The 16,602-nt window shown below is 36.8% G+C and overlaps 1 protein-coding gene across 1 annotated transcript in view; it reads right to left on the reverse strand.

The window, feature by feature from the left end:
* Positions 1-7,516: 7,516 nt before the first annotated feature.
* The window catches only part of LOC128556889 (uncharacterized), a 61,625-nt gene continuing 52,539 nt past the window's right edge, over positions 7,517-16,602 (reverse strand). The window contains exon 4 of the mRNA XM_053542773.1: positions 7,517-7,657. Coding sequence (XP_053398748.1) covers positions 7,535-7,657 — 123 coding nt within the window. The 3' untranslated portion in view covers positions 7,517-7,534. The remainder of the gene's footprint in view (positions 7,658-16,602) is intronic.

Below are 16,602 nucleotides of genomic sequence, written 5' to 3' on the forward strand. Positions count from 1 at the left end.
GTTGTGATTGTACATAATGAAGCATTTCCAGGCAACATAAACAAAGTGTGACTGAATATAATTGAAGAATTCTTAGGCAACATAATGAAGGAGTGATTGACATAATGAAGCTTTCTTAGGCAAAATAATGAAGGTAAGACTAACATTATGAAGCATTCTAAGGCAACATAATGAAGATGTAACTGCACACACTGAAGCATACTTGGGCAACATAATGAAAGTAAGACTGTAAATAATGAAGCATATTCTTAGGCAACATACTGAAGGTGTGTCTGTACATAATGAAGCTTTCTTAGGCAAAATAATGAATGTAAGACTTACATTATGAAGCATTCTAAGGCAACATAATGAAGATGTAACTGCACACACTGAAGCATACTTAGGCAACATAATGAAGGTGTGATTCTACATGATGAAGGTTTGACTGTACATAATGAAGCATTCTTAGGCAACATAATGAAGGTGTGATTGTACATCATGAAGCTTTCTTAGGCAACATAATGAAGGTGTGACTCTACATAATGAAGGTTTGACTGTACATAATGAAGCATTCTTAGGCAACATAATGAAGGTGTTATTGTACATCCTGACGCTTTCTTACGGCAAAATAAAGAAGGAGTAGGAACGTGCATAATGAACATTCTTTAGGCAACATAAAGTTTGGTAGTCCAGTACCTAAAGAAGCTTTCTTAGGCAAAATAAAAGAAGTAAAACATTACAAAATGAAGCATTCTAAGGCAATCAATTGAAGATGTAACTGCATACACTGAAGCATTCTTAGGCAACATAATGAAGGTGTGACTCTACATAATGAACGTTTGACTGTACATAATGAAGCAATCTTAGGCAACATAATGAAGGTGTAATTGTACATAATGAAGCATTCATAGGCCACACAATGGAGGTAAGACTGTATATGATGAAACATTCTTAGGTAACAGAAAATGAAGATGTTAATTGAAGAAAATGAAGCATTCTTATGCAACAATAATGAATTCTAATTATTTTGGGGGTGAGTGTTGTAACATATGCAACCAACACAATTAAAGTCATTGCGAATTTCCAGCTTAGATGGTAATGGAAGACACGAAGTGTCCTCTGTGCATTATTTCATCACGAGCGGGCACCTGGGTAGAACCACCGACCTTCTGTAAGCCAGCTGTATAGCTATCTCACATTAAAAATTCAACGCACTGAGTGGAGGCTCGAACCCACAGGTCGATGAGTGGCAAGTTATTTGAAGACAGCAACCGTTAACACTCGCAATTAGCCACGTGGGCAACATAATTAAGGTGAGACTGTGTACATATGAAGCATCTTAGGTAACATAATGAAAGTAAGGCTGTGCATAAAGCATTTTTAGGCAACATAATAAAGTTTTGACTATACATAACAATGCATTCTTAAGCAACATAATGTAGGTGTGACTGTAAAATATGAATGCTATACAAAACCAAACAAGTGAATTATGTATTGCCAAAGCAATAACAAAGTCCCCTACTGGAAGGTCACCTAATTTTCTCTACTGCATTAGATGCAAAAATGAAACAGAAACGAGTCAATTAAGTATAAACAATATTGGTACAAAAATAATGGGGGGGACAGTATGCAATAAACAAAAGACGTGGATAAAATTGGTAAATATATAAAAAACCCTATAGTTGTTTTCATATACATTTTTATGCACAATTTGTTGTTAATCAAAAAGGTAACGTATTTATAGAAAAAAAAAAAAAAAAAAAAAAAAAAATCCTATAATCCGCACAAAACACTTTACCAGGTGAGACAATATGACCAAAATACACCTAAAAACTGTATGAAGACATGCATGGTTGTACCACAAAAACTGGTCTCGATTTTTCCCTACAGCCTGTAATAAGTAAGTTTACAATATAAGCATTAAAGTAACTACAAAGGGAAATAACTCTAAAAAACAAAGTGTTCGCACATACGTTTAAATATCATGAGTGTAGAACAATTGTGCCAAGTTACAACAACTCCCTCCATGCATAAATGCAGAAATGCTCTGGACAAAGTCATTCATGAATTTGGCTTTTGACACTCTAAGAGACATTTTGACCTTAGACCTAGGGACCGGTTCTTGCGCACAACAATCAGTCTCATGATAAGTGAACATTTATGCCCAAGTTACAACAAAATCCCTCCATGCATTAGAGAAGAAGTGTCCATACAAAGTCATTCTTTGTATCTGACCTTAGTCATCTGTGTGTGACCTTGAACCTGGACCTTCAACCTAGGGACCTGGTTCTAGTGCAAGACACTCTCCCTCTCATATTGGGTGAACAATTGTTCCAAGTAATATACAAATCCGTTTTTGCACGACAAAGTTATACACCGACGATGAAAAATGTCCCATTAACCTTTGATCTCCAAGTGGACCTTGACCTTTAAGCCTAGGGTTCTGGGTGTATCGCATGACATGGCGTTTCATCATGGTGAACATTTATGGCCAGTAATATTAAAATACCTGATGGATTGTCAAGTTCTGGACCGACAGGAAAAAACCCTATAGACACTTTGACCTCCAATTGTGACCTTGATCATTGAGCAAGGGGTCAGGGGTTTTGCGCATGACACGTCTTCTCAACATGGGAACATTTGTGCCAAGTAATATTAAAAAATCTTCATGGATGGCAGAGGTGATTATGGACCGGACACGAAAACAGATCCCTGTTTTCAAATGCCATTTTAAAACATTGAACTGCCAAGTGTGACCTTGACCTTGAGCTAGGACTGAAAGGTTGTTGCAAGACACAACGTCTTATTATGAGGTACATTTGCAGAGTAATCTTTATAATATCCTCTACATGATACAGTGTTTATGTACTGGACAGGAAAAAAGCTCTGGACATTTGAGACCTCAAATAGTGACCTAGACCTTTCATCTAGGTTCCGGGTATTTCGCATGACACGTTGTCTCATCAATGGGGGAAACATGTGCCAAGTTAATAAAAAAATCCTTATGGATGAACAGAGTTATGACTGGACCAGAAACTGACCCTGTTTCAAGCCATGTTTAACATTTGACTGCCAAGTGTGGAACCTGACCTTTGAGCTAGTGGACTGAAAGTTGTGCACACATCGTCTTATTATGAGTCCTCAATTTGCCAAGTAATATTAAAATCTTTCATGGATGTCAGAGTATCTGGACCTGGGACATGAAAAATACCCTGTTGACCTTTGACCTCAAATTGTTGAACCTTGACCTTTAAGCTAGGGGCCGGGTTATTGCGCATGACCAGTTCGTCCAGCATGGTGAACAATGGCCAAGTAATATTAAAATCCGCTTCATTTATGACAGAGTATGGACCGGACAGGAAAAAATCCCTGTTGACCTTTTGACCACAAATCGTGAACGTTTACCATTAAGGCTAGGGTCCGGGTATTGCGCATGTACATGTCCGTCTCATACATGGGGAACATTTGTGGAAATTGTCATAAGGACGGAAAGACGTATGGAAAGACGGAATATGACGACGGACGGAAAAGAGCGCATTTCCTATATCCCCGAAACTGGGTTTTTCAACCAGTAGGGGACAAATAAAATGGATAGGCCCCCCTTGCCTGTACATTATAAAGAAGCATACGTGAGGCAACAAGAAGTTTATATACAATTGCAAGAATACAACGGTCTAATTTCTATCTTGAGATAGGCTATACAACTGGCAACAAAATCAAAGTAAACTAGAGCTACACTAAAGGTGATAATGTACCCCCCGCAAGGCACTGACACAGTAACAATGCAATTTGACGCAATACACAATATTGCATAATAAGTTGACTGTATGTAAAAAGACTAAATACTGTATACAGTATAGTAACAAAAAACAAAGTCCCATAACTAAGCAGAATATTATATCTCAAAGAATGTAACATGCACCATGCACAACTAGGTTGGTACGAACACTTGGTTGGAAGTTCAATAATTTTGTGTGTAAGGTTTGGTAGATTAAGTCACGCACAAGATTGCATATGCAGACGTATGTACATATATGTTAACAAGAAACAAAGTCCCATAACTCTGCAATTTTTGTCGCTGAAAGAACCTAACATGGCCCCCCCCCATGCACAATCTACTGTTTGTTACGATCATTGTGTGAAGTTTCATTAAATTGTGTCACGGGGATTAGGAGAGAAGGGGCGCACAAGAGTTGTGTCTATGTATTTAATTGTATAGAAACCAAAAACAAAAGTCCCTTAAAACTCTGCCAAAAAGTACTTAAATAAACCAAACAAGATGCCCGATGCACAACCTACAGAGTTGTTACTGATACTTGTGAAGTTTTTCATTAAATTGTGTCAAGGAAGAGGAAAGATGTGCGCACAAGATGTGACTAGTATATATATAAGTAACCAAAAAAAACAAAGTCCCATAAACACTGCAAAATTTTTTTTCTAGCAAGAACTAACAAGCCCCAAACACAACTACTGTTGGTACTGATCACTTGTGTGAAGTTTCATTAAATTGTGTCCAAGGGGGATGAGGAGAGATGGGGTGCGCACAAGATTGTTTCTAGTATATAGGAATAGTAACAAAAAACAAAGTCCCAATAACTCTGCAAATGTTTTTTATCTAATCACTTGTGTGAAATTATCATTAAATTGTGTCAAGGGAATAGGAAAGAGAGTGGGCCACAAGATTGTTGACAAGATAAAGTATATAAACAAAAAAACAAAGTCCCAAAACTCTGCAAATATTTTTCTGAAAAAAGAACCTAAACAGCCCCAAGCACAACTACTGTTTGGTCCTATCGACGTTGTTGAATTTCATTCAATTGTGTCAAGGGATGAGTGGAGAATTTGGTGGCGCACAAGAAATGTGTCTATGAATATAATAAAGTAACAAAAAAACAAAGTCCCATAACTCTGCAAATTTTTTTCTAAAAGAACCTAACTGCCCCATTGCCCAACTACTGATGGTACTGAACACGTCTAGTGTGAAGTTTCATTAAATTCTGTCAAGGGATAAGGAGAGATGGTGCGCCAAGAATGCGACTACGGACAGACCGGACCAGACAACCTGAAACCATCTACCCCCCCCTTACAACTTTATTGTCGGGGGTGCAATTAACTCAACATGATCAACGTATCAACATTGACAAAATTCGCAAGAACGTATAAACATTAATAAAACAATGCTGACAATACTATAGTAAATAGCAAAATATATTTGCATAACGAACTTAACATGATGTAAAGCAATGACAAGAGCCAACTTAATGCATATTCTATTTTCAAGGTCATCTTTAATAACTAATTCTTCCAAGACAAGTGACAAACAGGGGTATTATATTGATAAAAAACAAAGTTCCACAAGTGTTTTTCAGATACATAAATAACAGAAACACTACTGCTTAGAAAGCCTCTTTGCCTGTGTAGTCCTGATAAGGATATAAATTTACTCAGTATTTTCCTAGTTTCAAAACAGCTAAGACCATTCTCCCTACTCAGACATAACAGCAACATCTGCATGTTATAAAATATTAAATCTGAATATTTACTGTACGTATTATTAATGACTGTTTATGCAAATTTATAGATTATGTGGTAAGCTAAATTGTTTGATTTCAATAAAATTCAATCTGTAATATCACATTATTTTACAGTACAATACAAATCAAAACATTTGATGAAAAACATGAATTTCTTCACATAATGTGAAAATAAGCCTTGTAGAATTAATACAAGATCATATGGATGAAAAAAAAAATAATTCAAAAGCCACAAACACTAAATATGACTCAAATATTTAATGAAATAATATTCATGTATTATTTAGTGTATGCAAACCAATGAAGTTCCCTGGTGGAGAGCATAAAATGGAAAAACTAAACAAGAGCTGTCCGTAAGACAGCGCGTTCGACTATTTCTCAGTGCTAGACACTGAATCCGAGCGTTTATGCCAGTAAAAAGAAATTCCAAGTTACAAAAGGGGACATAACCTGTCAAAAATCAATCAGAGTTATGGAAATTGGTGTCCTCCTGGTGTAGACTTTGATAGTAAAAAAACTTATTTTGAGTTTTTCAAGTCAAAAGCTAAATATATAAACAGAGAATATTAGACATTTTCTAAAAATTTTAACAAAAAAACATCCAAGTTAAGAAAGGTGACTAAATCTGACAAAATTCAATCAGAGTTATGGGTATTGTTATCTTCTGGTGTAGACTTTGATGTAAATAAGTTTTAAGTTTCAAAGTCAAAAGCTTTGATAGTAACAGAGATATTTGACTTATATCAAAAAACGGGTGGTTTGGATATAACCAAAAATCTAAGATAAAAAGGGGCATAATTATGTCAAAATCAAATCAGAGTTAAGGGAGTATGGGGTTGGGGGGGTAGTGGGGGGGGGGGGAGAGGGGGTGGGGGGGGTTGGGGGAATGGTTCTCCTGTCAGACTTTGATAGTAAATACCTATTTTAAGTTTCAAGTCAATAGCTTTGATAGTAACAGATATTATCTGACTTTATCAAAAACTTTAACCAACGGCGACGCCGACACCGGGGCGAGTGCAATAGCTCTACTTTTTCTTCGAAAAGTCGAGCTAAAAATCAAAGTTAAATTGCAGTCATCACTACATCAGATCAGAGACCACAAAACCCATAACCACATGTGCATAACTCATGATTTTTCCACCTAATTACCTGTCTGTGCAAACTATCATGTAGGAAATATTCCTCTTTACCAGACATCCAGCAAAATGGAATGCATCACTTAACACTTTAACCTTTGTACTACTGATCTTAAAATTAAAAACGTTCATTTACTGCAATGTGCCTGCCAAGTTTGAGGGTTGTAGGTAAAGGCATTCTCCAAAGATATATTGAAATGCTTTTTGTACTAATAGTCACTATGACCTTGACCTTTAACCTGATCTCAAAATCACTAGGACCTGGTGTCATGCTCTGTCCATTAGCAATGTGCCTGCTAAAATTGAGGATATAAGTAAAGGCGTTCTCCAGACACTGAGCTGTAGATGGAGTGCTGAGCAGCAGCAGCCCCAGAGTCATGACACACTGACCTCAACTATCAAATGAGGTCAACCGGCTCCCAAAAGCTAATAGTAACATTTAGCCAATATTGATAACCTTTAACCAAGACCTCAGGAAACTGAGCAGGAACAGTTATTGTATCAAAAGCCTCTTTTACCTTGATCTTTGACCAACTGGCCTAGAAATCAATAGGGGTCATGTGATGCCCATAAGGAATGTACCGACTAAGTTTACAAATTACAAGGAACAGTATTCATCAGTTGTTGAGTGGAAATTGCTAAGAGGCAGACAAACATCCAGACAAGCCAGTGCAACTCATATACATTCCTTGGGGTGTTTACAAAGCGATAAAAATAGTCAACATATGCAAGATATAAAATATATTTCCATAAACACCCTACCTCCCACCATGAGTGACTATCTGTAGTTGAAGCTTTAATGAGACAGCCAAGTCACCATTCACTAAATCCCCTACATGTCAGCAAGTACTCCCATCTGGTGTCCCAAGAGAATGTTTCGTCCATTCATACCCTCCCAAAAATGTCAACCATGTGTCGTACTTTTGGTTTATGGCCCTTGCTATCAGATCTAGGTGGTGGTATTGGCTTGCCAGAGGGCTCAGTGATATCATCAGCCTCTGACTGATTCTACAAGGGAAAAAAGAACATACACATACTGAAAGCAAAATCAAAAGTGAAACACATATGCCCCCAACCATGGCCTATCAAAGGTAACTGGGTGTGCAATCTGCTGTTACTTTGACCTTTGACCTAATGACCTAAAACACATTGGGGTTCATCAACTAGCCATCAATAAGCATACTATGAAGTGTGACCACTGTAGGCCTAGGCATTCCCCAGCCACACATCCTAAACAATTTAAGTCTCAAGGTCACTGTGACCTTGACCTTTAGCCTGCAAAACAATAATGATCATCTACTGACCATAGAGAATAAGCAATACGCATAGACCCCAACTATCTCCAGCACTCACTAAACAAAGGGTATGATTACCCTGAACGCTCACCAGATAATATGAGCTACAATGTTTTCAAATGGTTCAAACTTGATACAAAATAATAAGAAGTAAGTCAGATATGCACATTCATGGGCAAGGAAGTAGGTCAGTAGTTAAGGTTACAGTAAAGTGACCCCTATTTCTTAGGTCATTAAAGTACTTAATATTTAAACCGTCCAGAAATATGATCAGATAATTTTTTAATTATTTTTTTCCTAAATAATTCATAGAAAAACAAAGTGACCCCGGGCAGGGCTTAAATGGTTTGAACAAAGTTATAAAGAACAACTAACAATGCCACATGTAAAAATATCTTAAGTCTCTGTGCCTCTCGGTTTTCAGAGAAGAACATTTCTTTTATGTTCTTCCTAAAGAACTCTATTGTAGCATTCAAGGGACCACTAACAGACCACTCTTGTAAAAGTATACTTGACAATGCCACATACCAAATACCTAAGCTCTAGGTCTTCAGGCTTCATAGAAGAAAATTTTTTAATATAGTCATATTGGGAAAATAATCCCCAACCCCCTGGTGGCCTTGTTTTGGTAAAAAGTCACCTAGAGATTATTTCTACATAATATTTTTGAAATCTGGCAAACAGGTTCTGAGAAGTTGATTTCTGAAGATTTCCCTTTTGGTTGCCATGGTAACTACAGTTCTGAATGGAGTTTAACTTTTTGGGCAATTTTGAAGGGGGCTAGCCAAGGATCATTTCTGTGAAGTTTGGTGTAAATCTGCCTTGTGGTTTTGAAGATTTTTGAAATTTACAATATAGCCACTGAGGGAAAATAAGCCCCCCCCCCCCCCCCCCCACCCCGCACCGAGGGCAGGTTTTTTTCCGAAATAGAACAGCTTAATCAATTTTGGTAGATGGTCACCTAGTCACCTAGAGATCATTTCTATAATATATTCTTAAAATCCTGCTAACAGTTTCTGAGAAGATTTTTTAAGATTTTCTTTGTGGTTGCCTTGCAACAACAGTTCTGAATGGATTTTAATTCTTTGGGCAATTTTGAAAGGGGGCATCAAAGGATCATTCCTGTGAAGTTTGGTGTAAATCTGCCTAGTAGTTTTTAGAAATTCTTGACAGACGGATGATGGACATCAAGTGGTCACAAATGCTCACCTGGCTCAGGTAAAATCCCATTTTAGTCAAAATGTCAATACGACCTTGACCTTCCTACTGAACAAGAGGGCCATGATGGCCCTATATTACTCAACTGAGTTTAGTTGCTTGCTTTAACAGTTAAAAGTTTCTACTTAATATATACAGGCAGGTACTGTGTTATGCATGTTGAGGTCTGGGTGTATGTGGGGGGCAGGGCACTACATAAGTAAGGGGTAAAGTGACCACACCTCCTAGTGGCAATACTTTTTGATGAAACAGTATAATTTGTACATTCTTGGTAAAAGGTGACCCAAGATACATTTATGTAAAATCATTTTAAAATTGGACCTGCTGCTTCTGACAAGAACATTTTATAAGTTTCCAATATATACATAGAGGGAAAAATGGCCACATCCCCTGGTGACCATGCTTTCTGACAAACCAAATAATTTGAAAATCTTGGTAGAAGGTCCCACAAGGATGATTTGTGTGAACTTATTTCAAAATCGGGCCAGCAGTTTCACACAAGATTTTCAAAGTTTCCATTATATACATACAGGGAAAACTGACCACGCCTTCTGGCAGCCATGTTTTTTGAGGAATTAAAATAATTTGAACACTCTTGTTTGAGGATCACACAAGGACCATTTGTGTGAAATTATTTCAAAATCGGGCTAGCAGTTTCATACAAGATTTTTAAAGTTTCCACTACATACATATAGGGAAAAGTGACCACGTCCCCTGGTGGCAATGTTTTTAGACGAATCAAAATAATTTGAATAAACTTGGTAGAAGATCACACAAGGATCATTTGCGTGAAATTATTTCAAAATCAGACCAGCAGTTTAAGAGGAAAGGTCTTTTAAAGATTTTTCTATTTTTAGCCCTTGCAGCCCCTTTTTAGAACAATTTTGGAAGAGGATCACCCAAAGAACATCCAGGCCAAGTTTCATCAACTTCCACCAAATAATTTCAGAGGAGATGCTGTTTAAAGGAAAGTTTGGCCAGACGCCGGACGGACAGACGCCGGACGATAATCAACTCCATTCGAAAAATTTTCCATTCAAAACAGGTACAACATACAACACCTTAGACCACTACAATTTGACCTTGATTCCATTGACCCACATATGCAATTTCTACCTTGATCTTACTATAAGCTACCTATAGACTAAGTTTCATCTCAATATCTCAACCAAAAACTAAAGTTATCTAGCAGAAATGAAAATCTTAATGTCTTAATGTTGTGTGTTCATCTGCCCTCCTGCCACAAAAATTGCAATGTAATCAACCAGGTTTTCAACCTTGATATACCTGTTTAATAAGATTTTGTAAACAATCATAGACATCTCTGAAACAATTATAACAGTAAGCAATCAATTTTATAACCTTTTTTTTTTCTTAGTGGCATTTAGACATCTTGGAAACAATCAAAACTGCATAACACACAATCATGTAAATCAGCATCACAAGTATTTTATATGCATGTATGTATCGATCTGTTATAAAAGAGCTGTATAATGACTAATGACAGCACTTTCGATTATTTGAGGATCTTCTACCTAATACTTGCTTTAATGATATTTTCTAAGTTGAAAATGGGGCATAACTTTGACAAAATGTACGCCAAAAAGCCTTTAAAAAAACAAAACAATTGTGTTATGCCAGTCTTTGAACTTTTTCTGTATTCAAGGGGTACCTTACAAAAGAATGGGCATGCAGTTACAACAGCAAAATAACTATCAATAATAATAACAGGAAACAAGAGCAGAAAATCTGATAAATTGTCCTACAAGGATCATTCCTGCAGAGTTGGAATAAATTTGGCCAAGTGGCTTCAGTTACAAGCTGTTAGAAGTAATTGTTCATGAAAACTGGAAGACAAAACATGTACAACTGGCACTAAACATAAAGTATCAAAATAAAGAAAAAAAAAAACAACAAGAGGTCCAAATGGGCCTAAGTCGCTCACCTGAAACGGAACTTAACCATCTGACCCTAAAAGGGGCCAAACACCCCAAACTGAACAAATTTATGAGAGGACCTTATATTGATGCCTTAGACCTGGTTTGATGAAGATCCACTGAGTGGTTCACGATAAGTAGTCATTAAAATGTATTTTTACTTTTAGCCCTAGCAACCCCTAAAAGGGGCCAACTGCCCCCCATTTGAACAAATTTGAAAGAGGACCTTACAATGATCCTAAAAACCAAGTCTCGTGAAAATCAATCTAGCCATTCATTAGAAGTTGTTTAAAGGTATGTCTAGTTTTAGCTCTAGCAGCCCCTAAAAGGGTCCAGGTGTCCCCAATTGAAACTAGAACTGTCACAGGAGTGACTCATACCCCCACCATACGGTCTTGTCACAGAAGAATGGCAACCATAAGGAATCTTAAAAATACTTTGGAGTACTTCATCCTGGGCTTCCACATATAAGTAATACTAGTATAATACTAGTATAGTAATACTAGTAAATATATTAAATCTCTAATATTAGAGATACACTAAAAGTGAATACAAAAAAGTGTCTTACCGACCCATGTTACCACAGAAAAATGTTTTTACTTTTTACATAGGACTTATAATAAACAAGAGGACCATGATGGTCCTGAATCGCTCACCTCTTCCCACATGATCCAGTTTTGAGTATGACGTCGTTTTTTCTATTATTTGACATAGTGACCTAGTTTTTGAGCTCATGTGACCCAGTTTTGAACTTGACCTAGATATTATCAAGATAAAAATTCTGACCAATTTTCATGAAGATCCATTGAAAAATATCGTCTCTAGAGAGGTCACAAGGTTTTTCTATTATTTGACCTATTGACCTAGTTTTTTAAGGCACGTGACCCAGTTTCAAACTTGACCTAGATATCATCAAGGTGAACATTCTGACCAATTTTCATGAAGATCCATTCAAGGGTATGGCCTCTAGACAGGTCACAAGGTTTTTCTATTTCAAGACCTACTGACCTAGTTTTTGATCGCAGTTGACCCAGTTTCAAATTTGACCTAGACATCATCAAGATAAACATTCAGACCAACTTTCATGAATATCCATTGAAAAATATGGCCTTTAGAGAGGTCACAAGGTTTTTCTATTATTTGACCTACTGACCTAGTTTTTGATGGCACGTGACCCACTTTCAAACCTGACCTAGATATCATCAAGATGAACATTCAGACCAACTTTCATACAGATCCCATGGAAAATATGGCCTCTAGAGAGGTCACAAGGTTTTTCTATTATTTGACCTACTGACCTAGTTTTTGAAGGCACGTGACCCACTTTCGAACTTGACTTAGATATCATCAAGGTGAACATTCTGACAAATTTTCATGAAGATTTCATAAAATATATGGCCTCAAAAGAGGTCACAAGGTTTTTCTATTTTTAGACCTACTGACCTAGTTTTTGACCGCACGTGACCCAGTTTCGAACTAGACCTAGATATCATCAAGATGAACATTCAGACCAACTTTCATACAGATCCCATGAAAAATATGGCCTTTAGAGAGGTCACAAGGTTTTTCTATTATTTGACCTACTGACCTAGTTTTTGATGGCACGTGACCCAGTTTCAAATTTGATCTAGATATCATCAAGGTGAACGTTCTGACCAATTTTCATGAAGATCTTGTGAAATATATGGCCTCTAGAAAGGTCACAAGGTTTTTCTATTTTTAGACCTACTGACCTAGTTTTTGACCGCACGTGATCCAGTTTCGAACTTGACCTAGATATCATCAAGATGAACATTCAGACCAACTTTCATGCAGATCCCATGAAAAATATTGCCTTTAGAGAGGTCACAAAGTTTTTCTATTAGTTGACCTACTGACCTAGTTTTTGACGGCACGTGACCCAGTTCCAAACTTGACCTAGATATCATCAAGGTGAGCGTTCTGACCAACTTTCATGAAGATCTTGTGAAATATATGGACTCTAGAGAGGTCACAAGGTTTTTCTATTATTTGACCTACTGACCTAGTTTTTGATGGTACGTGACCCAGTTTCGAACCTGACCTAGATATCATCAAGGTGAACGTTCTGATCAATTTTCATGAAGATCTTGTGAAATATATGGCCTCTAGAAAGGTCACAAGGTTTTTCTATTTTTAGACCTACTGACCTAGTTTTTGACCGCACGTGACCCAGTTTCGAACTTGACCTAGATATCATCAAGATGAACATTCAGACCAACTTTCATACATATCCCATGATAAATGTGACCTTTAGAGAGGTCACAAGGTTTTTCTATTATTTGACCTACTGACCTAGTTTTTGATGGAACGTGACCCAGTTTCGAACTTGACCTAGATATCATCAAGGTGAACGTTCTGACCAACTTTCATGAAGATCTTGTGAAATATATGGCCTCTAGAGAGGTCACAAGGTTTTTCTATTTTTAGACCTACTGACCTAGTTTTTGACCGCACGTGACCCAGTTTCAAACTTGACCTAGATATCATCAAGATGAACATTCTGACTAATTTTCATGAAGATCCATTGAAAATTATGGCCTCTAGAGAGGTCACAAGGTTTTTCTATTTTTAGACCTACTGACCTAGTTTTTGAAGGCACGTGACCCAGTTTCGAACTTGACCTAGATATCATCAAGGTGAACATTCTGACCAACTTTCATAAAGATCCCATGCAAAATATGACCTGTAGAGTGGTCACAAGCAAAAGTTTACGGACGGACGGACGGATGGACGACGGACACCGCGCGATCACAAAAGCTCACCTTGTCACTTTGTGATAGGTGAGCTAAAAAGTTAGAAAAATACCTAAAATATTAAAAATCTAAAAAATAGGATTTCTAAAAATAGACTAATTCCTGGAATTTAAGGGGAAGAAACTAAGTACAAAAGTTAAAAAAAGGTTACTTCCCTTTAGCTCTAAGCCAATCAGAATGAGATATAGTGAAAATACATCAAAATTAACCTTAAATTCAAGGTAAAAGGGGACACAATTCAAGAAAAATTAGTGTCAGAGTTATGCACCTTGTGTCACATGATGTGGGTGATGAGGTGGAACATCTATTTTAAGTCTGAATCAAATCCATTCAGTAGTAACTGAGATATATTGAAAATACATCAAAATTAACCTTAAATTCTAAGTAAAAAGGGGCATAATTCATGAAAAATTGGTGTCAGAGTTATGCACCTTGTGTCACATGATGTGGGTGATGAGGTGGAACATCTATTTTAAGTTTGAATCAAATCCATTTTGTAATAATTGAGATATAGTGAAAATACATCAAAATCAACCTTAAATTTAAAGTAAAAGGGGACATAATTCATAAAAAATTTATGTCAGAGTTAAGCACCTTATGTCACATCATCTGGGTGATGAGGTGGAACAACTATTTTAAGTTTGAATCAAATCCATTTAGTAATAACTGAGATGTAGTGAAAATGCAACAAAATTAACCTTAAATTCTAAGTAAAAAGGGACATAATTCATGAAAACTTGGTGTCAGAGTTATGCACCTTGTGTCACATGATGTGGGCACATGATGTGGGTGATGAGGTGGAACATCTATTTTAAGCTTGAATCAAATCCATTCAGTAGTAACTGAGATATAGTGAAAATACATCAAAATCAACCTTAAATTCTAAGTAAAAAGGGGCATAATTCATAAAAAAATGGTGTCAGAGTTATGCACCTTGTGTCACATGATGTGGGTGATGAGGTGGAACATCTATTTTAAGTTTGAATCAAATCCATTTAGTAATAACTGAGATATAGTGAAAATACAACAAAATTAACCTTAAATTCTAAGTAAAAAGGGACATAATTCATGAAAACTTGGTGTCAAGAGTTATGCACCTTGTGTCACATGATGTGGGTGATAAGGTGGAACAACTATTTTAAGTTTGAATCAAATCCATTTGGTAATAACTGAGATAATAGATTTCGGGATGCGACGGGACGGGACGGGACGGGACGCGACAAAACTGACTCCTATATACCCCCCTCAAACATGTTTGGTGGGGGTATAAATATTTGGTAAAGGGCCTTACTATTATGCTACAAATCATGTTTGATGAAAATCCATCGAGCAGTTCATGAGAAGAAGTCTTTTTAAGGCATTTACATTTTTGTTCTAGTGGCCCCTAAAATGGGGACCGACTGCACCCATTTGTAAAACTTTGAGAGAAGACCTCATAATGATGCTATAGACCAAGTTTGATGACGATCCACCTGGCAGCTCATAAGTAGAAGTCATTTTCCTTTTTTAGTTTTAGTGGCCCTTAGTGGCCCCTACAAGGGGCCAAGTGCCCAAATGTGAACAAAATTGGGAGAGGACCTTATAATAATGCCACAAACCAACTTTGATGAGGATCCTTCTAGTGGTTCATGACAAGAACTTATTTAAAGGAAATTTAAGAATTAAAAAAATATAAAAAAATATAAGGAATTTATTATTTTGGCTCAAGTGGCCCCTAAAAGGGGCCAAGTGCCCCCATTTGAATGAAATTGGGAGAACCTTATAATGATGCTACAGATCAAATTTTATGAAGATTCACTATGTGGTTCGCGAGAAGAAGTTGTTTAAAGGCATTTATACCTTTAGTTAGGGCCATTATGAGTGCCCCCATTTGAACACATTTGGTAGAGGACCTTATAATAATGCTATTAATCAAATTTGATGAAAATCCAGTGAGTGGTTCATGAGAAAAAGCCTTTTTAAGGCATTTCTATTTTTAATTTTAGTGGCCACTAATCAATTTGAACAAAATTGGGAGAGGACCTTATAATGAAGCTACAGACAAACTTTGATGAAGATCATTCTAGTGGTTCATGAGAACAAGTCGTTTATAGGCATTTCTAATTTTTAGATATAGCAGCCCAGAAAAGAGGCCAAGTGTCCCCAATTGAAAAACTTCTGAGAGGAAGTTATAATGATGATACATACCAAGTTTGATAAAAATCTTTCGAGCGGTGCATCAGAAGAAGTCATTTAAAGGTATTTCTAATATTGTCTCTTGTGGCCCATAAAAGGGGCCAAGTGCCCCCACTTTGAACAAACTTGTGACAAGACATTATAATGATGCTACAGATCAAGTTTAATGAAAATCCAAGCAGTTCATGTGAAAAGCTTTTTAAAGGTTTTCCTATTTTTAGCTGTGGCATGAACCATTTGAACAAACTTGATAGAGGGCCATGCCAGGATGCTAATGACCAAGTTTGGTGTAACTCTGACCAGTACTTTCAGAGGAGAAGATGCTTAAGTGAAAATGATGGATGCCAGACCACCTACCTATACTAATAGAGAACCTTTGGTTCAGGTGAGCTAAAAAAAAGCCATTGGTGTCATTTACTTCACAAGCCTAATCAAGCTATCAAGTTTGAAGATACTCCGTCAAGTGGTTTTCAATTTAAAATGGACCTTTGACTTACATTCCCCAAAAGCTATAAGGGTCAACTACTTTATAAGTTCATCATGCTACCAAGTTT

Source organism: Mercenaria mercenaria, chromosome 5 (assembly GCF_021730395.1).
Source record: "Mercenaria mercenaria strain notata chromosome 5, MADL_Memer_1, whole genome shotgun sequence".
In the NCBI taxonomy this organism is placed as follows: domain Eukaryota; kingdom Metazoa; phylum Mollusca; class Bivalvia; order Venerida; family Veneridae; genus Mercenaria; species Mercenaria mercenaria.